Source organism: Mustela lutreola, chromosome 1 (genome assembly GCF_030435805.1).
Source record: "Mustela lutreola isolate mMusLut2 chromosome 1, mMusLut2.pri, whole genome shotgun sequence".
Taxonomy (NCBI): Eukaryota; Metazoa; Chordata; class Mammalia; order Carnivora; family Mustelidae; genus Mustela; species Mustela lutreola.
The window spans coordinates 177,059,314-177,083,176 of NC_081290.1; the positions used below are offsets into that span (position 1 = coordinate 177,059,314).

The following is a 23,863-nucleotide window of genomic DNA, read 5'->3' on the forward strand; positions in this document are numbered from 1 at the left end:
GCAAATAACAGTATTTTTGATAGGAAAAACTAAGGGAAATAACCGAGACACGGTCATATATCTGGAGATTGTCTATCCATGTCTGTCTGTCTATCTATGTATCTATCTATGATAGAGTCAGACTGTGATAGAGTCGGACTGCCAAACTAGAAACCTGTACACACCCTAACCCATAGTGTCCTTCATGATTACGAAGGCACTTGGAACACAGCCTGGGTATAGGAAACGTGCGTCACTGGAAGGCAAGCTCACTCTCGTGCTGGGCCATTCCTGCGGTCATCTAGAATCACTTTTTCCAATGACATAGAGAAAAGGGTGTGGCCTTTCGTAAAGGACAATTCATACCAGCATTTACCGAGTACCGAGAATGCTAATGCTGTGTCCATACACGGTTAAAAGGAACCCACCTGGGAACTCAAAGAGGCCTGCTTCACCCTAGAAAACTGGAAGATGACTTGGAAACGATGAGGCGTGATAACCCCGGCCATCTGTCTGGCTTCCTTGGGAGCGCGTATATTAATAATAGAATCTCATACATGACTAGCAGGAAAGAATCTGAAGCTATTTTCTGGACAAGATCCAAAGGGGGCCATCACTCCTTAAGCGTTTACTCAGATCTCCAGGAGCGCCTGGTAGGAATCAGGGGTCACCTTCAGACAATGTGTGGGCTTTATGTGCTCACCCCAAGTTCAACACCATGTGGTAGAAGCTGCCAGTTCCAGGTTCCTCCATTGCAATTGTTTTTGCAAAGGAGAAGAAAAATAGAACTTTCTATTCCCATCAGCTTACGGCTTCAACAATATTGCCATGGATCTGTTGCTCTGAACTCTTATAATGATATTTTTTATGTCATTCATAAACCATGCATAATTGCTTTTAAACTTTACTAGATTTTCTTCTGAAACATAATAAAATTATAACTTTTAAATTGAGCTACAGTGACTAATCCTCTGTGAGACTGACTGCTGCAGAGACCAGATGGCAGGAGAAGCCGGCCACTGAAACACAGCTCTGTTTGCTTCTTGGACTGACAGGCTACTGCCCGAAAAAGAAATGCGGATTTTGTTTATTCTCAGGGGGTCTCAGGTGTGAACGAAGCTGCATTTTTTAAGGTTAATCTTAGAAAAACAGCAGTTTCAGAGGGAAGAACTACTACAGGCCATCTCTTTTGGTACTTCAAATAATAATAAAAAAAAGATGGCACTGCCTTTGCATCTGGAATATTTTTTTAAAAAAGCATTTTAAGGGATGACTGGGTGGCCCAGTGGGTTAAGGCTCTGCCTTCAGCTCAAGTCGTGATTTCAGGGTCCTGGAATTGAGCCCTGCATCGGGCTCTCTGCTCAGTGAGGAGCCCGCTTCCCTCTCTCTCTCTGCCTGCCTCTCTGCCTACTTGTGATCTCTCTCTCTCACACTCTCTCTGTCAAACAAATAAATGAAATCTTAAAAAAAAAAGGCATTTTAAAGCACCTGTACATAAAGAAAAATGATATATTTAGCATTTTTCTTAAATAAGACAGTATATTCGAAAGCACAGTTTTCTAACTAGTATTATACTGTCTCTACATTAGACCTAGAGATAGATAGATACATACACACACATGGGGAGAGAGAGAGAGAACAAAATAGGGTTTTAGGAAGTGAGACATCCAAATAAATGGAAAAAGTACCAGTGCATTGGGGCACCTGGGTGGTTCAGGAGGTTAAGACTCTTGATTTCAGCTCAGGTCATCTCAGGGTCGTGAGATCGAGCCCCAAGTCCAGCTCTGCACTCAGCAGGGAGTCTGCTTGGGATTCCCTTTCTCCCTCTCTCTCTGCCCCTCCCAGCCCAAAATACACACTCTTTCTAAAATAAATAAATAAAATCCTTTAAAAAAGCACCAGTGTCGGGTGCCTGGGTGGCTCAATGGTTTAAAGCCTCTGCCTTCGGCTCAGGTCATGATCTCAGGGTCCTGGGATCGAGCCCCACATCAGGCTCTCTGCTCAGCAGGGAGCCTGCTTCTTCCTCTCTCTCTGCCTACTTGTGATCTCTGTCTGTCAAATAAATAAACATAAATATTTTTTTTTTTAAAAAAGCACCAGTATATTAATATGTTAGACTACTCTGAATGTCATGTTTCACCAACTTATGAGACCATGAACGTTTTGCATGTGATCTTCTGTCTCTATTTTCACGTTTGGTTCATCACAGGGACCCAAAGGCCACGCCGTCATGCACGCAGAGCGCTCACAAGAAACTACACTGAATGCCGACTGGTTCTTTCTATCCATTCCATGTGTGTCCTGCGAGTCCAGAAATCTCTACAGAAATACAATCTCTCTCAATTCATCAATTTTTGAAGAGCAGAGAGCTCTCAAAAAATATCGGCTGACAGAACCCTTCTGAAATTCAGCCCACGGGAGAGGCCCTTTGTTTTATTTGCAGGCGTCAACGAGTTGTGATCAAGTCACGGACCTCAGAAGCTCACGCAGGCTGCACGTAACAGATGAGCGAGCAAACGGCTGGACCATAAAGACAATGTGTCATCTCGGATTGGAAGGGTGGGTTCATTCAAGACACTGAGATGTCCTCACGGGCCAGCCCGTGATGCCAGCCCGGGCATGCGGGCTGGTCTCAAAATCTGACAGAGGTTCTCCAAAGCTCTAGCCATTTCCTCCTCACAGGGTCGGGTGCAGAGGCCAAGAAGCAGCCTTCTTCTACACGAATCTCATCTTAGAGAGAAACTGCTCTGGAACTTCACACCCTCCAGCAGGCAGGCTCTCCCTCAGGCGCACACCACACACTGCTGGGCCCGGGGAGGCTGGGCCTCTCCCTAACCTCATGTCCACTTACTAGGGTTCTGTGAGGAATCAAAAACATGCAGGGAGGAAAGCAGAGTGGCCACCACAGGCAGTGAGTTCACAAGTGTGCTTGTGTTTTTACAGAGGTTTAAAAGGCTGCGTGAGATACATACCCAGCCAACGTCTCCCGAGTACACGCTACCTCCACATGGATAGGGCCCCATGACCTCTGCTGGACTGAAAGGATGGACATGGCATGGTTCTTCCTCTGGAAAGGGTGTGTCAAGGGAGGTTGGCAGGAAGATCTCTCCTTCCACAGTTGGCCTGCAGTGGCTCTTAGGAACTATCGGTCATATTAGAATTTGGTGAGGAGAAGTTCTCTTTTTCAACCCCCAGATGTCTCTGTGTCCTTAGAAGTACCTGTTATCATCTCTTTGGGGTTCTTCCTGTCGAGCTTCCAGCAGACACAAATGCCGGAGACTCAGACAGGAAGATCTGACCTCTACGTGTGGACTGACACTGATTTAATAAACAATAAAGTGTGGAAGTCTTGGTATTTTCTCTCATCCGTGGGTTTCTCTGTGGGTTCCTGACGTGTGCCTCACAAACACGGACTCAGCAGATACTGCCTCCATCTTTAGCTTCGTACATAGACCAGGACGCTAATTTCTGTGAGGAAGAGCCGATGCTTTCTATGGCTGTACCTGTGAGCACCTCCCAGAAGGGAAGTGCACCATATTCGGTGTAAGTGTTATTAATAGGATCCCTGGGGTTTGCTTGACAGGCCCTTTTGTGTGTCCCTGACATTTATACCTCTAGAAAGACTTGAGAACTAGCACAGTGATAACTGCTGTTCTCCCTGGTGAATACTGTGATACAGAAGGGTTTTGTAATTAAAAAACAATCAAGAGTACCTTATGATGATATATGGTAAGTGGGAGCGGGGATAACACTTTTTGGGTCAGATATTGTTGACAGAAAACTTAACACATGCCTTTTTATTGACTTTGCCTAAAACACTCACTCTCGTCCTGTCCTCCATTTTCCAGACCAGAAGATTCTGTAAAATAAAGACTGGGTCTCATTCACTGCTGTTGCAGAACCCAGTGGGAGATACTAAAAGGCTTTCAGTATACATGAAACAAAGGAATGAAATTCAGAATATTCTCAGCACACGCTAATTCTATGGACAGCCACAGACAGGCAGCACAGGAGAGGTCAAGCAATTAGTCCGTTTGTTGGCTGAGTTAGTTCCCTTGCAGTTTTTTCTTTTCTTTTTAAGTAGGTTCCATACCCAGCATATGGAACCCAACATGGGGCTTGAACTCATGACCCTGGGTCAAGACTCGAGCTTAGATCAAGAGTTGGATGCTGGACGGACTGAGCCACCCAGGCACCCCTCATGTGCGGTTTGGAAGCCAACATTCACAAACCCTGCAGGTAACCCCTGACATGTGCCCCTGCTGGGCTCTGGGGGGGGGCGCGGTTCTGCTCAACTCCCATGACACCCTATTCTCCCTGAAAAACAATCCAGGGGGTGCCCAGGTGGCTCCCTTTCCTCAGCGGTGACATACAGACAGCAACGTCTGTACCAGATCCTGGGGGCCCCCAGCCCTCGTGCATCTGTCTGTTCAGCTGTACCCTTCTCTGCCTCCCTTTTCTGCCTGGTGAATGAATTTGAACTTGGGCCTCCAATGTGTAGCACAAGATGAGACCCAGAAATCCATAAGAAATAAAGGATTCAATGATAATGAAAGAAAAACTCTTCCTTATCATCAACCAAATTCTACCACATTATGACTTGTACCTATTTAACTGTAAACCATGAAAATTTATTTAGCATTTATTATTTTGTACAGCGATAGATGCTATGGGGCATAATTATAAAAATCTAAACAAAACAAAACATAAATCCTAATAAAGCAAGGTACAGAGATGGAAAATCAAACCCATTTAATCGTGAATGCCAGCTCCAAACACGTATATGACATTCCCTGGACAGTGCCCTGGGACCGTTTCCGAGACTGTACAGGTGCTCTGGGGAAAGAGCTCAGGTGTAATTAACCCCAGCCCTGAGCACGGAGCAGGGATAGACAGCAATATACCCAACTGCCACCCCCACTGGAACAGGACTAAGAGGCATGAGCTTTTTAAAAAAAAGGTGCATTTGAGTGGAATGGTTGATGTTACCTCCTATGTGTCTTTGAGGAAAATCAGGTAATGTAGGAGGCATTTTTTTCATCTGCAAAACAGTGATAAGACTGACTTCCCTGTGGGACCGTGAGACGGGCCCCCGCCTCAGAAAAAGGGGAAATTCTTTACAAAATCTAAAGCAGAAATAAGAGGAATGTCACTTAATTAGGCAGACATGCAGAAAAATAACACAAAGGAGTAAATTAACAATGAATTCTTGTGGCAAACATTTTAGGAGTTCAGAGAATGCGGGGCAGTTTCTTAGCCTGATTTATTGCTTCAGAGAGTAGAAGTAACCTATGTAATAAAATGTAGAGACGGAGACATACACTTAATATTTTATATTTGGCTTTCCTGGACTAGTTCTATAAATGTTAGGCCCCAGAGCTATTGCATTAATTTTTTTCCTAATAAGTTTGACATGACTGTGACTGTCGACATAAAACACTGAAAACATAAACCCCATAATGTGTGACCTGATTTTATCCACTCAATGTGCCAAAGACATTACAGATAATTTATTGATAGCTCCTAAGTGAAAATAAAAAATGGAAAATGTTCCAATCTAACAAGAATGAGATAATATGAAGACCAAAGCAGATAAGTATTAATAACAGAAATAATTATTCTATTCTATCACAGCTGTAATTTGATAGGTACCTTGTACACACCAGGGAGCACAATAAATTATTTCTAAAGTATGCTGAAAAGGCAATGGAAAACACATTTTTCTATTTAAATCTAAGGAAATGACTATATTTTAAGAGTATGGGGCAGGATATGGTCCTATTTCATACTTCATTCTTCCTAGGCCTTTACACAAGTGCCAAGTTTCCTATGCATCCTAACATTACATTATTCCCTGCACGAACCTGTTCTACTAATGGAACCATTTCAACAGACAGGACTGGTAATGTAATATAAAGGTACTGAATTCATTATATTTTAACTTAGTTCCGAGGATTGATGTATCATCTAGAATTAGGGAAAGGGTTGAAATATTGGATTAAGGGATCCATTTTTCTTGACCAGTTCCAGGGTAATGCTTCTTAAAGTGCCTGTTGGCCATGAAATGAAGAGCTGGGGCCAGTTTGAAAATTAAAATACAGCTTCCGTCACCAAAAATTTCTTGCTACAATAAACAGTTTTAGTAAATAGCGCACTCAGGGTTGTAGTTAATCTGCATTTGGTACAAGTCTATTATCTTACTCTGGACTATTACCGAAGTATTTCTGGGACTGACGGCAGTCCATGGATTACATGTGAGTGGCGGTGGTCAAGGGAAAACTAGAAATGGACTGATTCTCCTCAGTCTGACCTACTGAATCACAAGACTTATCAATATTAGAATATTCTACAAAATCCTTGCACAGCATCGCTTTGAGAGAGAAAAGGAATTGGGATCAAGTCTCGAGGTCATACTACAGTTGGTACCATTACTGTTCATAACATCCCATTTACTCATTCTCCCACAGTGTCATCATGATTTGCCATAGGACTTTCTTGGAGTCCCTCTAGAGTCAATCCCTTCATTTTCCTGCTCTACTGATGCTGGGCGTGGGAATCAGATTTGATGGAGACAACAGAATGCAGGAGGAAGAGCTGATGTACCAATTCTGAGCCTAGACCTTACAAGTCATTGTATGTGTCTATTCAACCTTCCTGTGCTTCTACAGTTGCCATGAGAGCACATGGATTGGGTAGCCTGTTAGAACAAAGAGGAGAGACAGGCATTAGATGTGGATCCAACCAAATGTAGAAGGTTACACCATACAAGCCTGGTCTAGGTCTATCAAACTCCATTTGACCTCAGACACATGAATGAGAATAAGTAATTCTTGCTTTAAGACACTTTAGATTGGGGATGGTTGTTACACAGCTTTTTCTTCAAATAGCTAACTAACACACATAGCAGGGAACCTTGCAAGAGTCGAGGAGAGGAGGGCTGCTGAGAGGGATGGTGTGGGAGCAGCTATACGCACACGCTGGCTCTGGGCATGGTGGACCAGGAGTCCGAAACTAGGTCTGTGAGTAGTCCGAGGACAGAGTACAGAGAGTCTCAGCCAGGGCTCTGATATGAGGCAAAGAGCATCCTTCCTTATTTTCTTCCCCAGTCAGTGAAGCAAAAGACAAAACCAGAATGGATTACACAGAGACCAGAATTTGTTAGTGAAAGAGGAAAGTTTCAAGCTGAGATAGAACAGATTTTCACCATTTACGAAAGAGAAGGAACCTTCTGCTGATCGGAGAGTGCATGGAGGCCGGCAGGAATAGCACCACACTGCTCAGTTTTTCTCTTTAAAAGAGCCAGACCCCCGTCAGAGCAGAGTTCTCACTCCACAGTGTGGACCCAACTGACTTCCTGCTCTCCTTCCCGTCAAGTTAGGACTTAACAGATCCCATCGGGAGAGTGTTCAAGACTGGATATTGGGACTCGCCACCTCAGAGAGACTGCTGCAGTTTAACTGTTGTCACAGAATAATGCTTTCATAATCAATATTTAGAGTGTGACTTTACAATAATGCTTTCATAATTGATATTTAGAGTGTGACTTTACAATAACACACACTTTCTGCAGCACTAACGACGAACGCCTCTTACCCCTCCAATTTCCTACGTCAACTTCCAAAATGCTTTTCTCCAGCTCCAGTGCCAACCACACGATGAAGAAGGAAAAAATCTGACCTTAAAATTTACAACAATAAAAGTGAAACAATATTTAATGCTGGTTTCTGCTTTCACAGGGCAGAAAGGTAAAATGCAGTGTATGTAGTTGAACCTTAACAAACTGGTAGTTAAATTTAGGTATGTTTGCATACCCTAACTTTACAGGACTGTTGTTCTGTTAAAGTTTCCTGGATACTCTTTGGGTAATAGCCATATAAAAAATGCAAACACTGCTTTTATTTTTTCAAAGGTCCACTGGTTCGCACTTCTGGTTGGTCAAAAATGAAAACTACAAAACAACTGCAGCCTGAAGTAACAAGACATACACACAAACCTTTGATTTAACAACCAGAGCCAAGCTCCATGGCAGCTTCCTTAATAAACTGGCTACAGCCATTCTAGGGGGCTCCCCAGGGTGAAATGTTCCACTTTGGACAGCTTCGTATATAATCAGAAATCTGCCGCAAGTGTGACCTTGAATATCTTCTGGAATGAGGTATAATGAGATAAGCAGCATCTCTAGCAAATAACAGTTGCATGACGAGCGACAAAAATACATCTTCTGAGCAGCGTCTTATTTACATCTTTCTGAACTGCAAACTTCTCTGCTCCGGTGCGTGTCGGATAGAACACCGGCCATTCTGTTTTTTTTTTTTTTTTTTTTTCCAGGAACCTCTTTGTCTCAGAAGATTCAAGCTTCCTTCTGCAATTAAGGCAAAGTTCCTTTCATCTCACTCAAGTCACCAAAGACAGACTCATATAATCGTTCTAGAAATGCTCCTACCTACTGAGCGACATTTCAGAAGTGTTGATTTTAAGTACAAAGGGAAAAAAAGATGGTATTGACTATTTTCTTATCAATAGTTCTTGCCTTTTCATGAATAAAGGACGCCATCTGATCCATTCTCAGTCATTTAGAATTTCTTAGAAATTGTTTGTAATTTCTCCTAACGTCTCATCTTATTATCATGGAAAAGCAATCCACTGTTAAGAAATGTCACCTAAGTGTTCCATGAGACAAATTATGCAGCTGCAGAATCAAGACTGGCCACACAGACGCTCGGCCTCTCTCTTCCAACACGGAGCTGGTACAGCAGCCGCTGTGAACTCTCAAGTGGAATTTCACAGGTTGGCAAAACGCCTATTACAACTTTCACATTTGCCGCAGACATTCTCTTACAGACTATTTCCCTGTTACATCTAAAAGGCAAATTCACAGTGAAATTCCTACAACCTGAGTCTCTAACATTAGCCAGATTTTAATATGCAAACATCACTAGCCTAAGGAAAAAAGGTGCACAAAAACGGGTCACTTTGGCTGGTGTTAATATGTTCTCAAGGGCTTCTTCAATATCTTTGCTTTCTACCAGCTCTTAGAAACTCAAAGATACGCCATAGTAACTCAGGCTGTGAGGGAAAACGTTGTCACATATGCGCGAAGAGGGGCTTTCCTTTGGGACTCTAGTGAACGAGAAAGTCTCACAAAACACAGAGTTTGGCAATTAGGGTCAAGAAGGAAAAAACTTGGGCTATACACTTGGAGGATAAACAGAGGTGAATCGAAAGGATTAAAATCTCCAACAATGCTCCTAAGAATATAGTTCCACATGGTGATATCATGCAAAGAAAAATGGAACACTGACTTTTCATGCTGTTTCTCTATTCATACATCACATGTAGAACAAACTGGCCACAGAATACATATTTTCTTCAAAGAATCACAATAAGTCGACTGAATTGCATACAAATAACTGATCCTAAAGTCAGTGTCTAATGTTTTGCTAATATTGTCAAAACAATGAGAGATACACAGAAGGCCCGTGTCAAACAGTGTGCATACAAATTACCTATTTGCACATATAAGTGTCAAATCCATATCATCGCTCCTGAAGAATGGATCAAGAAGTTGTGGGCAGAATGTGGAACAGATCTTTTTCTGAGGACGGCAACAGTGAGGGCTGCTTTAAAGTAAGCCCCAGATCAATGCGAGGGGGACTGCGAGGGGGACTGCTCAGAGCCGCAGGATATTAACGTCCAGAGCCTCCTTTACAAGGAAAGAAATGGATACACAGCACCAACAGTTTCAAAGTAGAGAACTGCACTCGGAAGTCCCACGCCTTAAGACTTACGCCAAACCATCTGTCGGATACATTTTATTACACGTGGTAATTACCAAATACATACAATGGTGAAATTTACTCACAGGGCCCTCGGGGATATGCGTGAGCCAGTTCGGACAACAGGTGAGAATCCTGTTACAGAATGTGTAGGATTAATACAAGCGCTGCTCACCCTGAACTCCGAGCCAGTACCAAGATTTTGACCAGACGGTGTGAAGTCTGAGTTCATCAGCTTTTTGTAACATCAACAGGAATCATTTGAGACTCCGGAAGAAATCATTTGAGGAAGAATATTCATAACACAATAACGAACATGGTCCCCCCGGCCACACCGCAAATTCATTTATGGTTTCTCTTCAGGTGCTGACACGGAGACCCTGATGAGGGTGTGGGCCGTCATCGGAAGCTCGTTCCAGGGAGCACCGGTGAGGAGGCGGGTAAACTGAGGCAGAGCAAGAGGGCGGAGCCCAGTGTTGCTGGGAGCACCTCCAGTTCAGGCCCTTTGGGGAGCCACCGAGAACAGACTTGAGAGCCGCCACGGAAAGAGGGAGACACGGGGTGTTCATCCTCGAATTTCATCCTTCGCTGTGTGGGAACTGTCTCCGTACTTCCGGGTGGAGGGGCACTAAGCAAGCTCCCTGGGGTGGGGAAACCGAGTCACAGGAGCGCTGGCACGTGCAGGAACACAAATGTGGGAGGAGTGGTGGGGCAAGCAACGGTGTCGGCTCCCCAAGCACGAGCTCCCCTGCATCCCAGCTGCGTTCATCCAGCAGAGCTGGGAGGCCTGGAGGGACGTCCCCAGCCGCTGGGAAGCAGGGGGGACTTTCGCCATGTGCTGGCTTCTTTGCCCCTCTTCCCTTGCAGCCATCCTTGCCACCGCCCATCAGGTCTCCCTGAGACCCCTGATGAGGTCGGCGACATCCTGGGCTTGCCTGCCCCGTAGGCCAGTACCGTGGGAGGCGGCGAGGGTGCGTTCCCGCTGGCCTGCCCTCACCGCCGTGGCTCCCCATTCCGTGCCTGGAGCTGCCCTGTTCTTTGCACCCCATATGCACCCTGCTGGACAAGGCTGTGTTAGAAGAGGCCTTGGCCGCAAGCGTGGCCTTCCCCCTGAGCTTCTCCGCAAGGCTGTGCAAGGCCGGTTTTTCCCTGGACCCCGTTCTCCAACTCTGATCCTAACTACGCTGTCCTAGAGGAAGCTGCCCGGCCACTCAGCCAGAGCGTCCGACACAGAGTCGTCTCCTAGCAGGATCAGAGCGCCGGGCTCACACCTCCACACCCATCAGTGAGGGGGGAAAGAATAGAAATTCTACTTGTATGTACTGTAACTGATCCATGTAGAAATAGTTTATTTTGTTGAAAGATTTATTTATTTATTTGGGGGGGTGAGGGGCAGAGGGCAAGAGAGAGAGAGAATCTCGAGCACACTCCCTGCTGAGCACGGAGCATGACACGGAGCTTGATCTCATGACCCTGAGATCACACCTGAGCCAAAACCAAGAGTCAGACGTTTAACCAAGAGAACCACCCAGGTGCCCCATTGAAGAGGTTTATAAATATAATCATTGAGTGCGTGAGCGAACTTTCTTTTAAGTAATGAGATGCATCACGAAAAAGGTTTGAAGGCCCTGCCAGGAAAGAGGTCAGATCTGTTGTCCAGTAGCCCCAGGCCCAATGACCTCTGTCAACAGACCAGTTCTTGCAGGGAACTCTTAGATGGCTGCTCTCGACGGTGCCGGGAAGTCCTCCAGGCTTGCAACCTCGGGGCCTCACAGTTACACTCACCGTCCGAATGCCTCTGGGGATCCACTCTGAGGGTCTGCTTTCCTCAGCTCTGTGATTTGCTTTTTGTTTTTTCTTTCAAAAGGCCTTTAAGGAAAGTGCCCTATGAAATGAGGCCCTCTCACTGTCCCATCTAATACATAAGGGTCCCAGGGATTCTAAATCATAGTTTATGCGAAGGATGATTCTTACATTCTTGGTATCCACCTCGACAGTCTGGCTGCATACAATACAAGCATTACTAACCTGATTCACTCTGCAACACTTTTCCACACTTACTTATGGTGAATGGACTGTCTTTACACTGTGTTCTGTCTACTTAACCACCCTAGAAGCACCTTATGAGCATGGGCCTCGCTGTTTCCTTTCTGGGACCTACAAGAACACCTTGTAGGTTGTGATGGTTAAAAATGACCTTGAGGGGCGCCTGGGTGGCTCAGTGAGTTAAGCCTCTGTCTTCAGCTCAGGTCATGATCCCGGGGTCCTGGGATTGAGACCTGCATCGGGTTCTCTCCTCAGCGGGAAGCCTGCTTCGCCCCCTCTATCTGCCTGCCTCTCTGCCTACTTGCGATCTCTCTGTCAAATAAATAAATAAAATCTTTTTTTTTAAAAAAATGACCTTGAATAAACTGTTGGCATAATGTCTTATGAAAGGATCTGCTTCGTCTACCCTTGAAGCCTACTTCTTGGTTTTGAGACAGTTTTGGTGACAGGTCTTGCTCCTGTTTTGGGCAGCCCGGAATGCAAGGTGGAAGGGGGCATGGACAGCTCTAAAGACACAAGAACACGCAATCCACGTTTAGAGGTGGTTAAAAATCAATCTGCGGATTTCCTTCAGGATTTGTAAATCCTATCCTCTCTTCCTACTTCTCCAGGTTGCTAATTACTGGGTCTACTCATATGAGGAAACAAGAACGGACTTTCGTAGGATGTTTTTCTATTTACCAGTTAAATTTAAATTATCCGTTAAGTCTACATGGAAATCCCATGGAAAAGAGATTATCGTCCTCATCCCCATTTTACATAAGAGGATGATGAAGCTCAGAGAAATCAGTGCTTTGTCCAAGGGCATTCAGATAATAAGAGGCAAACTCAGGGAACTTAAACCCTATTTTTATGACTTCAAAGCAACAAGAGGCTTTCTATCTCACTGGTCTGTATATCTTAACCAGTTCGTATGTGTGCATGTGTGAGAAAGTGAGAGAGCGAGAGTGAGACAGAGAGACAAGGGGACACAGAGAGAGAGAGAGGGAGAGAGGAGAGAGACTGTTTTTCCAGAACTGCAGTTACAGAACACTGTTGTTTCATGTAAGGATAAAATAACACATCTTGATTCCATTTTTGATCCTAGTTTCTGAAGATGCCCGTGTTTTGCTGACCTCCTGTTGGTCAAACAGGCAGCAGGAGTCAACAGTTTTCAAAGAACAGAATACACAGCTTTCTTTTTAAGAAGTGATTCACTCAGAGCCTATGAAAAGCGTAGCATGAATTTTTTCCCTCTAATTGAGATGTCTTGTATCTAGGATGGTCCTCGTTATTGTAGGTGAGCAATTCCAGACCATACAGAATGGTCTCACCTAGGACTGTGAAGGAGAAGTTTGGAAGACCTGAGGCCATTTGTGGGACAGGTGGGCCTCACACCCAACCACACACATTTCACCTCAAGCAGGAAGTGGCCACTGGATTGCTTTGGCTGTGGCTCTTTGTTTTTAAGCTGTTCCGCTGCAAATTCAAGAATGGATGATCCTGTTTGCTCTAAACTTTTCTGTAACGAGACAGTCTGAAGAGCCCAACTTGAGTATCAGAGACGATGGCCACAGCAGGACTCCACATCGTTATTTTAATGGAACGCCAGTTTATTTCATGTTGCATAAGTGGTAATTTACGAGTTATCCTCAGAACATCTGGTTCTGGGTCTCAGCCACAGGCACGAAGGGTCCACCATGACTTGCCCTTCGAGATGAAAACCACTGCAGTAAGAACATAAGACAAAACCAAGGCTTTGGGCAAAATTCATAGTGTCTTAAGTTTTCTTGAAGAAAAATAAGGAAATGTGGAAAAATGAAAGACTCAAAAAGAGTTTTGTTAGGGTTGCCTGAGACCTCGATGTTTCATTTCATTTACAGTTTGTAAAGAAAAAAATAAATCAATGATCTTATCTTCTTTCTCTTCAACATCAGAAACTGGGTCTCTGATTAGTTCTCATCCTCTGGAGGTCTCCAGGAAGAGACGACTTCTGTTCTGTGCATAAGGGGCCCTGAGATACTTCACCAACGCATGAGCAAACAAGCCGTTAAGCACATTTTATGAGCTGAAGGAAAGAGAATATTCGTCAGTTGAATGGGAATGATAATGGCGCAGGGCTGGCATGGGAGACTCACGTCTCAGAACAGAGGCAGCCCACAGAGACACACCTCCAGACCTTTCTAATAACAAGCAGGAAAATGCTCTGTGCAGGATGCCATTAAGATGGTCTAAGAAAGAATCCTTGTACCTGGGCTGCTGAATTTAATTTTTCTGAGAGAAACAGAAGGTGAGTGGATTTCTTGTCTCTGGCTTTTTTTTTTTTTTTTTTTTTTTTTTTTTTAAACGAAGATTTGTTTATCAGGCTTTGTTTTTCATTTTCATGGCTGGAATACAATGAAATCCTACTGACAGATGGCTTTAGCCATGCTAATTACCACGGCGATCAATTAAGTCGGCTGCCTGTTTAGAAGACAGAAAGCTACATACACGACAATCTGGAAATTCTGTCTTTCCTGGGACCATCGTAGAAACATCATCTATCATGCATATAATTCATGAAATATCCAGGAGACCATGTTACCATGGCACGAGGGGCTTCTGTATTGGCTGGAGCCCTTCTCACTCTATCTTTGTCCTGCCAGGAAACTAGCGGAGCTCCATGCTGCAGAGACCGGCGGACCCCAGGTGTCAGCTTAAACACAGTGACTTCCTCGTTACTAGCTTTGGAGGTGGCACGGCCGGGGGCTAGAGGTCTCCGATCCTTCATGTCCAAGGGGACCACACACTATTATTCTGTGCTCTGTAGCTGGAGGTCTCATGGGTCGAAGTGAAGGCGTTCGTGGTTAATTTCATGAAGTCTTGCATCATCTCATAGATATGTGTGTTGTCCCATCAACACTTTTAAAGCACGACAGCCACTAATAACGCACAGTTACACTAATAGCAACCACGAGGACTTGTGGATATTCCTGAGGTAGCCTCCACCCATTCTCTGATGAAGTCTCCACACAGACCGGAGAAGAACCCAAGATAGGCGACGTGATGCCAACATCTTGAAGGAATCTTCCACTCATAAAGCAGGAGAAGGCGAACTGAGGAAAAGACCGTGCAGAGTTCCGTCCGGGCACCACACAGGACTCCTCATGGAGCTAAGACTGTCCCTTCACCAGTGAGGCTCTGACCAGAAGGAAGGAAGGAAACATGGGTGTCTCTTCTGTGTGTGCCTGTGTGGATGCCCGTGTGATTGCCGGGGTCAGGGAGACTGCCCCTGTCCTACCATCCTACAGCACCCGTTCGGCTCCAGCATTTACAAGGACAGTGAACAGTAAGACATATGTGTGTGTGAGGAGAAAGGAGTCAAGTGCGTGGTATGATAAAGGAAAGAGCTGCTCCCCAAACCCAGGCAGGTAAGACTGCACCATGACCAAATCCTGCTTCTGGGCCCAACGTAACAGTGCCACGAGCAGTGAGCCTTCCGCAGGGTCCTGACCATGCCCTGAATGACCCCAACAAGGAACCTTTATCTCTTCTAAGCAAACACAGCATTTTACTTACACACTTATCATGACTCTTATGAACTTCTCTTATGTACAGTAATTCAAAGTATGTGAGTCTGAGCTCTCCTCATAGGTATTTTGTTCTTTGGAAGAGGAAAGCGGGTCCGAGTCATCCTTCTTCTGTCCTGGAATCTACTCGTCCAGTGACTTGCTTATAGGGTGCTGTCATTAAATCTTCACTATGAGAAATTAACATGTTTCTCAGCTCTTCTCCACATGAGGCAAAGCTTAACTAAGTCTGTAAATGGCAAACGAGTTTATGATTTTCCAAAGACATATTCTTCTGGACAATTATTGGGGCTAATTTAAGGCACTTCCAAAGAACAGCACTGTCCTCCCCCGATTTCCCACCAAGAATGACTGTGCATGAAGAAGAGGAAGAGCAGAGAAATCACAAGTAAATTAGAACGAAATAAAAAACAAACACAAACAGTGGCTTCAGACCTTAGCAGCAGTAAGAAAGGACTCATGAAGATCTAGGATGTGACACTTTGGCGGGGACTCCTGCCCTCTATAAGGCTGTGGCTACTTTCCCAGTCATGAAAACTCTTCTGCTCGTACATCATGATCAACGCCCTTTATTAAGAACTTTAAAAGCACGACAGCCACTAATAACGCACAGTTACACTAATAGCAATCACGAGGACTCAAGTTTGAATAACATATCTTATATCAGAAAACCCCCCCAAAACCTAAGGTAGGAAACACCTCACACCATAGTTTTAATGAGATAAAACTGTAATTTTTAAAATAAAAATATAATAGAAAGCTGTTAACTTGCAAAACCCTTTCCATTGTCTTCTAGTTTGATGCTTTACTCAAATATACATCATTGTTCTTGGAAGTAAAGGAATACTGGCTGATTGAATATTAACACCTCACAAGAAGGAACCAGGTAATTTTCTCATTTTCAGGATAACACATAATTACCTAAATGTAATGAGGAATTAATGATGATATTAGTATTAATATTCTGACAAAGAAGTTTATGTTGAAATTATTAAAGTGTATTTGAACTTATGGACAGGTCACACTGATATTTCTAAACTACAAGTGACAATGTCTTTGAAATGTGTTGATTATAAGTTTCCGACAAAAGAGTAAATATTAAAAAATGGTTTGAACGGCTTTCCTCAATCACAGCTGAATTCAAAACATCGTAAGTCCCCATTATCATTACTTCTACTATTTTGTTACATGGTTATTCTCCAAAGAGCAAAAATTTTTTAAAAAATGGAAACATTCTTTTGTTAAGGCACATTGGAAGTGAAGAAACAACAATAAACGCAGGAAATCATATTTTTGGAAAGATTATATTTACTTATTTGAGAGAGAGAGAGAGAAAGAGCAAGTGGAGGGAAGAGGCAGAGAGAGATGGGGAAGCAGACTCCCCACTGAGCACAGAGCCAGATGTGAGGCTCGATCCCAGGACCCCGAGATCATGACTTGAACCGAAACCAAGTGTCAGATGCTTGACCAACTGAGCCACCCAGATGTCCCCATAAATTGTTTATAGCATGTCTTTAATTTACTACATTAAGGTTATCTCATCTACATATTTCTTTCACAAATTATAAGTAATCTATAAATCTCCAGTAATAAGGTGTGTGTCCTACACCCGAGTAATTCTTATATGATTAAGACACTGGAAGAGGCCATAAGGCACAAAATCGTAGCAGCAAACTTTCCTAAAAATAAGTACACACACACACATGTATATCTAGACTCGGAAAGTAAATCCAAAGCCAAAATTCTATAAAGCCAAAAGCGATCAAGAGATATTATTTTCAACACACAATATATAACTTAGAATGCATCGTTTTTCATGATAAAATGTTAAAACAGTAATCTGTAAAATAGAGCAATGAATACAATGTTTCCTAAAAGTGCTCCCTGCTGGAAAATGACATCATCTTTTAATTGGACATATAAAGTGATTGAAAACATCCCCAGACTGAGTGTGCATTTGCTGACCTTCTCTCCCCCAAACATGTATATTTGTGTATGTATGTGTGTGTGTGTGTGTCTTCTGTCCATATTCTGTCTCCTTATAATAGGGAAAAACTCACTAGCTGGGTTGCCCACGGGTTGCCACAGACTAAATTGTCAGGTCTCATGAGTTTCTTCAATTACGTGACTGTTTATACATTTATTTAACAGGTTCTATTACGGTGTTTAAGTCTCAAAGATGGGCACCATTAAACCTCTCCAATGGGAAACCCTCAAACATACGAATAAAAGCTTGAACTTTCATCAGAGTATCGTCAATGGGTCTATTAAATAATTATCCAAGGAAAGAAATGTTGCTCCTTTGCAACAGAGGAGGCACAATTACTGTATTATAAAGCAAATGGGAGAACAGGGGGAAGAATTCAGTTTAACCTCTGGACCAGCTTTGAAAATACTGCATCTTTCCTAAGTTGCTTTGAGAATTTCAGGTGAAGATTACTCTGAATGTCTCGATTACACTTTATTTTTAAAGCAATAGCAGCCACACATTTCAAGGAAGGACTCTTCCTTGAAAGATTCAAGGAATCTTTAAAACACAGCAAGTTAATACATTCACTTAATGTAATCTGATCATTATAGATGCTACATACAGACATTTATGCTGCTACTCCTTTTTTCACAGAACAGACATTTATTTGTTTTGCAAAGCAAGACATGGAACTTTAAGCTGTCGGCTGACTGTGCTAAGTGAAACCATCAATTATCTGGATTTTTTGTGGCATTAAGGGTTTATAAAGAGGCACATTAAAAAGGGCATTATTTATTCCAAAAAATAACTTCAGGGCTGTTTACTTGGCCAGCATGAAATCAGTGTCATCTTTTCTATTTTCTGGGTATTTAGGCTGAAAAATGAGAATTGATTTTCTGAGTGATAGCCACAAGACCTTGCAGGGGTCTCATTTAACCAAAGAAAGGATTGATTATGTTCCCATGTTACACTTACCAACGAAGAAAAAGCAAGAGAACATACTTCACTGCGACCCCTCAGAAGTTATAACCACCTCCAGCTGCATGGGTCTGCACGTCTAGGTAAGTCAGACAGCCTGTTTCCCAAGAGCCTGTGCAGCGGGAATTTATGGTGTGTGGACATTTCACTTTTAGGAGTATTTATACACACTCCCAAGTTTATTACATAATCAGAGCAAGTTTTTAATTACAATTTTGAGGTAACATAACTACACATCTGGTATCTGAATCACCCACAGTGCTGAGGAGAATGAAAGAATCCTACAATATAGAGAGCCCCAGAAGGCTGTGGTTAGTGTTTCGGATTCCAGAACGCTACAGAGATGTAAGGCCTGAGGGGTGGGTGGACTAGAGAACACTCAGCCCCCCCCCCAATCCTGATGGCCTGTGTGATCCTTCTAGGGAGCAGGGCACTTATTGGCCAGACCGTGAGGCTTCTTGCTTTCCACTGTGTGTCCTCAGAAAATGGTGAAAAGAGTAAAAGGCACATAAATGCAAAATGTCAACAGAATTATAGCAAGATAATAAAACAGACTGCATAAAGCTTAATTACGTTCAGTATGAAAGCCATGGTAATATGGAAAAAAAAAAAAGATATTAGCTTATTTTGATGTGAACCTCAGATTCTTGCTTTGCCTCCCCGAAAAGAGGAAAATCTTACTTTACAAAAATAATTGCATCCACTGTTTAAGAAAACAAAACCCCTGCATTATCTCTTTAACTTACTAAGATTTTAAAACTGAACTGTGCAAAGCTGGTTGGCAGGAAGGGAAAAGGGACCGGGCCTGGGAGCCTTGCTGGCTTCCGGCAGAGTCGTCTGGACGCGACAGGTCTCAGCGCACAGCTGTTCTCGAGTTCAGTGGCACCATGGCTGGTCTCTGAGGATCTTCTCGGGACGCCAAGAATTACAGAGGAAATTTATTAACTTAATATTTTGAGTCAAAGCACCATCCATCTCCACAAATAGCAAAAACCTGCTCTAAATAATTCATAATTTTCTCCAGGAAAATTATGCTAGATTCCCCCCATCTTAAATGTTAGAAAATCCTCCTTCTCCTGCAGTGCTGCTGCCTTACTGGTTATGGGTGTGAAGCTGGGGATGGCGCTTCTCGGCCTGCCATGTCTACCCGCCCTGGCTGACTTTTCGCCCTGGCTGACTTCTCACCCTCTCTCCAAGCCCAGCACTTTCAGGAAGACTTCCCTGCCTGACCCCCTCTCCAAAGGCTGCATCAGTTTTCCAGATATTATCCATTTCTCCTGTGGTGTACTGACTTTTCTGGTATTTTTTTAACCACCCCAACGTGTGTGTGTATGTGTGTCCATATGCATGTACACGTGCATGTGTGTATGTGTGTGCACATGTGTATGTGTATGAATGCGTGTATGTATATGTGCTCTGTGCATGTGCATGCATGTACGTGTGGGTGTGGGTGTATGCACGTGTGTCTCTGTAGGCAAGTATGTGTATATGTAGGCATATGCATTTGCGCATGTGATGCATGTGTGTACGTGTGTGCATGTGTGCAGGTATAGGCCTTTGTGTCTGCATGTGTGCATACATGTGTGCACATGTGTGCATGTGTGTGGGTACATGTATTTGTGTGTGTCTGTGTGTGTGTGCAGATGTGCACACGTGTATGTGTCCTCTTTCAGACTGTGGCTTCTCTACGAGCACGGCCTGCACTTAACACAATTTGTACATGCATCCCTGGAACGCAGCACACGCTCCACACACACTGGGCGTTGAGCCGATGTTTCCAATGAGAATGAATAGGAGTATGGAAATACAATGATAATAAGAGCACGGAGTGAGATGCTATCCTTTCTCTGAGACAAACACGAGAATGAGAAGCTAAGACAGGCCTCGCAGCTGATGCAACCTCTCACAGTGCCCGTCTTCTGACAAACCTCGACATAACGAGGGGGCGGGGCAGAGCCGAGGATGCTGACTGACATCCGTGGGAAGGCCAAGCCAGGGAACAGGAGCTCCTCATAAACACTTAGAGAAATACAGAGAAAGACAAGTGGTGCTCAAGGGTTTCTACCTGCCGCCACCCGGCCGAAAGGACCTCTCCACTGTGCCCTGTGAGCCTCCACTTGGGGGGCAGGCAGCGAGCCCTGCGTCCGAGCCAGAACCACAGACAGCCCCCGGAGAGGCCTCCGTGACCCATCTTACTCTAGAACCAGGTCAGACCGGTCTCCTCACATGTTCATCTCACACGCCCGCTGAAGGCAACGGCCTGCTGGGAAGGGGGCTTGAATTTCCGAGACCCTCTGTGTTACCCACACCATGTGTTCCTTTACACTCCCCACATCCAGTGGCTGACCGGGGCCCGTCTGTCCTACTCAAGGACCACACTCATGGTCATTGGCTTTGGTCCTCGCATTTCCAGCTCCTAGCAGCAGCGTCCTCTCTGAACCAACAAGGAAGCGTCTATCTGGCCATCCTGCCACCAAGTGTCCTTCACGGGTTGTGAGAAACCACTTCCTTACATTAAATGAAAACACACACACACACACACACACACACAAGAAACAACAACAACAAAAAACCACCACAAACACCTGCTTTGAATCCTTCCCGTTCCCCTTCTCGCTTTTCTCTTTTCCTTCCCTCCCGTTTTATATTTTTGGGGGAGGACTTTTGCTTATGGATACTGCTTACAGCCCTCGGATTCACCTAGAACTCTATAACCCCTGCTGATCATTTTCTTTTCAGCTTCATACCCTGCCCTTTAAAATCACGGACACAAACCCTTTTCTCTGGAAAACAGCAGGCCTGGTCGTGAGTTCGGGCTCCTGTCATTCTTGCCTGGAGTGCCACTCTCTCAGCCTGGGTTTTCTGAGTCACCGCTGACCACCAGTTCCCCCAGAGGGTGAGGTCCCCGCCATCAGGGGCCAGGGCTGACCCCTCTTTCTTGCCCAGCATCCCGCATGCTGCCGGCCCCGGGAAACCCACACTCCCTCCCTGTCTGGGGCCCACGGAAGAGCCCAGGGAACTCCGCTCTCCAGTGAGCACGCTGGAACGGGCCCAGCTGTCCAGGAAGAGCTGAATCGTCTCTTTGTGGTCCCGGACGCAGTAGGGTTGGCAGCGGGGCCCGGCGTCGGGCGCCTCCGAGGGAACGGGGCTCCGAGTTCCACGCGGCTGCACACAAATGAGTGTGGAACGCACGCGGCCTCCTCCACGTTCCGAGCGGCTGAGCGGCCGGCAGGGAGGCTGGGGAGCGGCTGGGCCTCGCGCAGACGTGGGTGGCCCCGAGCCCAGGCCGCGCGAGAGGGGAGCAGCAGCACCACCGGCGGGACCGCCCCAGCCAGCCGGAGGACACCCCGATGCCCGGTGCCCGCCGCGCCCGCCCGGGCCCATGCCATGCTGGTCACCGTGTTCTGCGTGCGGAGGGACCTGTCCGAGGCGACCTTCTCCCTCCAGGTCAGCCCTGACTTCGAGCTCTACAACTTCCGCCTGCTCTGCGAGCTCGAGTCCGGCATTCCCGCCGCCGAGACCCAGATCTTCTTCCTGGAGCGGCTCCTGGCCGACGACCGGCGCTCCCTGGGCTCCTACGGCCTCCGGGACGGCGACGTGGTGGTGCTGCTGCAGAAGGAGGGCGCGGGCCCGCGGCCGCCCGGACGCACGTCCAGCCTGGCGCGGTCCGACCCCGCCGGCGTAGCGGTGCCCGGCACGTCCAGCTGCCGCCCGCCGCCCGCGCCGCCCCCGCCGCCCCGCGCCCCGCAGCCGCCCCGCGTCCCACAGCCGTCCCACGGCCTGGGCTCTGGGGAGAAGATGACGCGCGCACAGGGTCTGGACAGCCCCGCCCTGATCCGCAGCCTGCTGCTGTCCAACCCGCACGACCTGTCTCTGCTCAAGGAGCGCAACCCGGGCCTGGCCGAAGCCCTGCTCAGCGGGAACCTGGACGCCTTCTCCCGCGTCCTCCTGGAGCAGCAGAGGGAGCACGCCCTGCGGGAGCAGGAGCGGCTGCGCCTCTTCACGGCCGACCCGTTCGACCCTGAGGCTCAGGCCAAAATCGAGGAAGAAATCCGGCAGCGCAACATCGAGGAGAACATGAGCATCGCGATGGAGGAGGCGCCGGAGAGCTTCGGGCAAGTGACCATGCTCTACATCAACTGCAAGGTGAACGGACACCCTCTGAAGGCTTTCGTGGACTCCGGGGCCCAGATGACCATCATGAGCCAGGCGTGCGCCGAGAGGTGTAACATCATCCGGCTGGTGGACCGCCGCTGGGCTGGCGTCGCCAAGGGTGTGGGCACGCAGAGAATCATTGGCCGGGTGCACCTCGCCCAGATCCAGATCGAAGGCGACTTCCTCCAGTGCTCGTTCTCCATCCTGGAGGACCAGCCCATGGACATGCTGCTAGGCCTAGACATGCTCCGCAGACACCAGTGTTCCCTCGACCTGAAGAAAAACGTGCTGGTGATCGGCACGACCGGCACGCAGACGCCCTTCCTTCCCGAGGGAGAGCTGCCGCCGTGCGCCAAGCTGGCGTGCGCGGCTGGGCAAGAAGAGCCTCCAGACAGGGAAGCGGCAGGTGCTATTAAGCATTCAGTCAAGGATTTAGGACGGAAAAAGCGTTGAAATGGATTATGAATATGCCACCGTCTTGAGGGAGCCCCAGGTCCCAGGAGATTCTAAAACAGGGGCTCCCTGGCAGTGTAATCATTAAACACATCAGTAACAACAGAACCTGGCTGGGGGACTACCTTGTGGGATCCGCCCCTATGGGACTCCAGATTGTATGATCTTGGCCTCTCCTCATTTCCCTTATCCAGAGGTCACCAGGCCTCAACCCTGGGAAGGCTCTGGAGGCTCTGTGTGATTTCCGGGGAACCCACGGAAGGACACAGGTCTCTGTCCCACCAGGTTACAGGGTGGGGAGGGGGTGTCCAAACCAGATACCAATCTGCAGATTCCCTAGAAAGAGCCATCACTGCAGGCCCTACCAGACAGCTGCACAAAACGACTTCAAATGAGCATTAACAATCATTTATATTTAGAGAAATATGCCTATTTTCCAAAATTTCGTTTTCTTTGAGAAAGAGCTTAGACACGGTGAGTCAGTTACACATGAGCTGATTAGTCCTCACAACGCCTGTTTTGGACAGTCCAGAGGTCGATTTCCTCGTATTTCATGTCTTCCCTTCCACTGGACTCCCCTAGAGTCACACTCCCTTGAAATCTACCCCTGCAGGCTCTTTTTGCCATATTTAAGAAAACGGATTTTTCTCCACGAAGTCTGAAATAATGTCCTTTTTCCCCTGCATTCAAAGAAAGCCTGGTCATAAAACTAAGGCCAGCAAGTAGACTTTTTTTTCTTTTTTAATTATGATACATCTTAGAAGCCTCATGGTTGTCACGGTGGGCCAGTGGGAAGTAGGAGCAGGCAGTGGTCCAGATCCCTAATACTCATTTCAACTAAATCATATTTGTTTAAAAACAAAACAAAACAAAAACCAAAGCTCTGCTTACACATTAAGCTGCTACAGAAATATAATGTGAACAGAGGGTTTTCCTGTTAGAATAACTTCTGAAAACCT

At 45.9% G+C, this 23,863-nt stretch overlaps 2 protein-coding genes across 3 annotated transcripts in view; one reads left to right on the top strand and one right to left on the bottom strand.

The window, feature by feature from the left end:
• PDGFD (platelet derived growth factor D) overlaps positions 1 to 23,863 on the bottom strand; it is a 227,235-nt gene that overhangs the window by 87,939 nt on the left and 115,433 nt on the right. The window lies entirely within an intron of this gene.
• Positions 21,492 to 23,221, top strand: DDI1 (DNA damage inducible 1 homolog 1). Its single transcript, XM_059179415.1, has one exon. It carries the CDS (start codon positions 21,684 to 21,686, stop codon positions 22,902 to 22,904), a length of 1,221 nt encoding a protein of 406 aa, XP_059035398.1. The 5' UTR covers positions 21,492 to 21,683; the 3' UTR covers positions 22,905 to 23,221.

What these genes read in the sequence shown, in the direction of transcription:
- DDI1 (XM_059179415.1), top strand. Translation starts at nt 21,684, where the DNA reads ATGCTGGTCACCGTGTTCTGCGTGCGGAGGGACCTGTCCGAGGCGACC.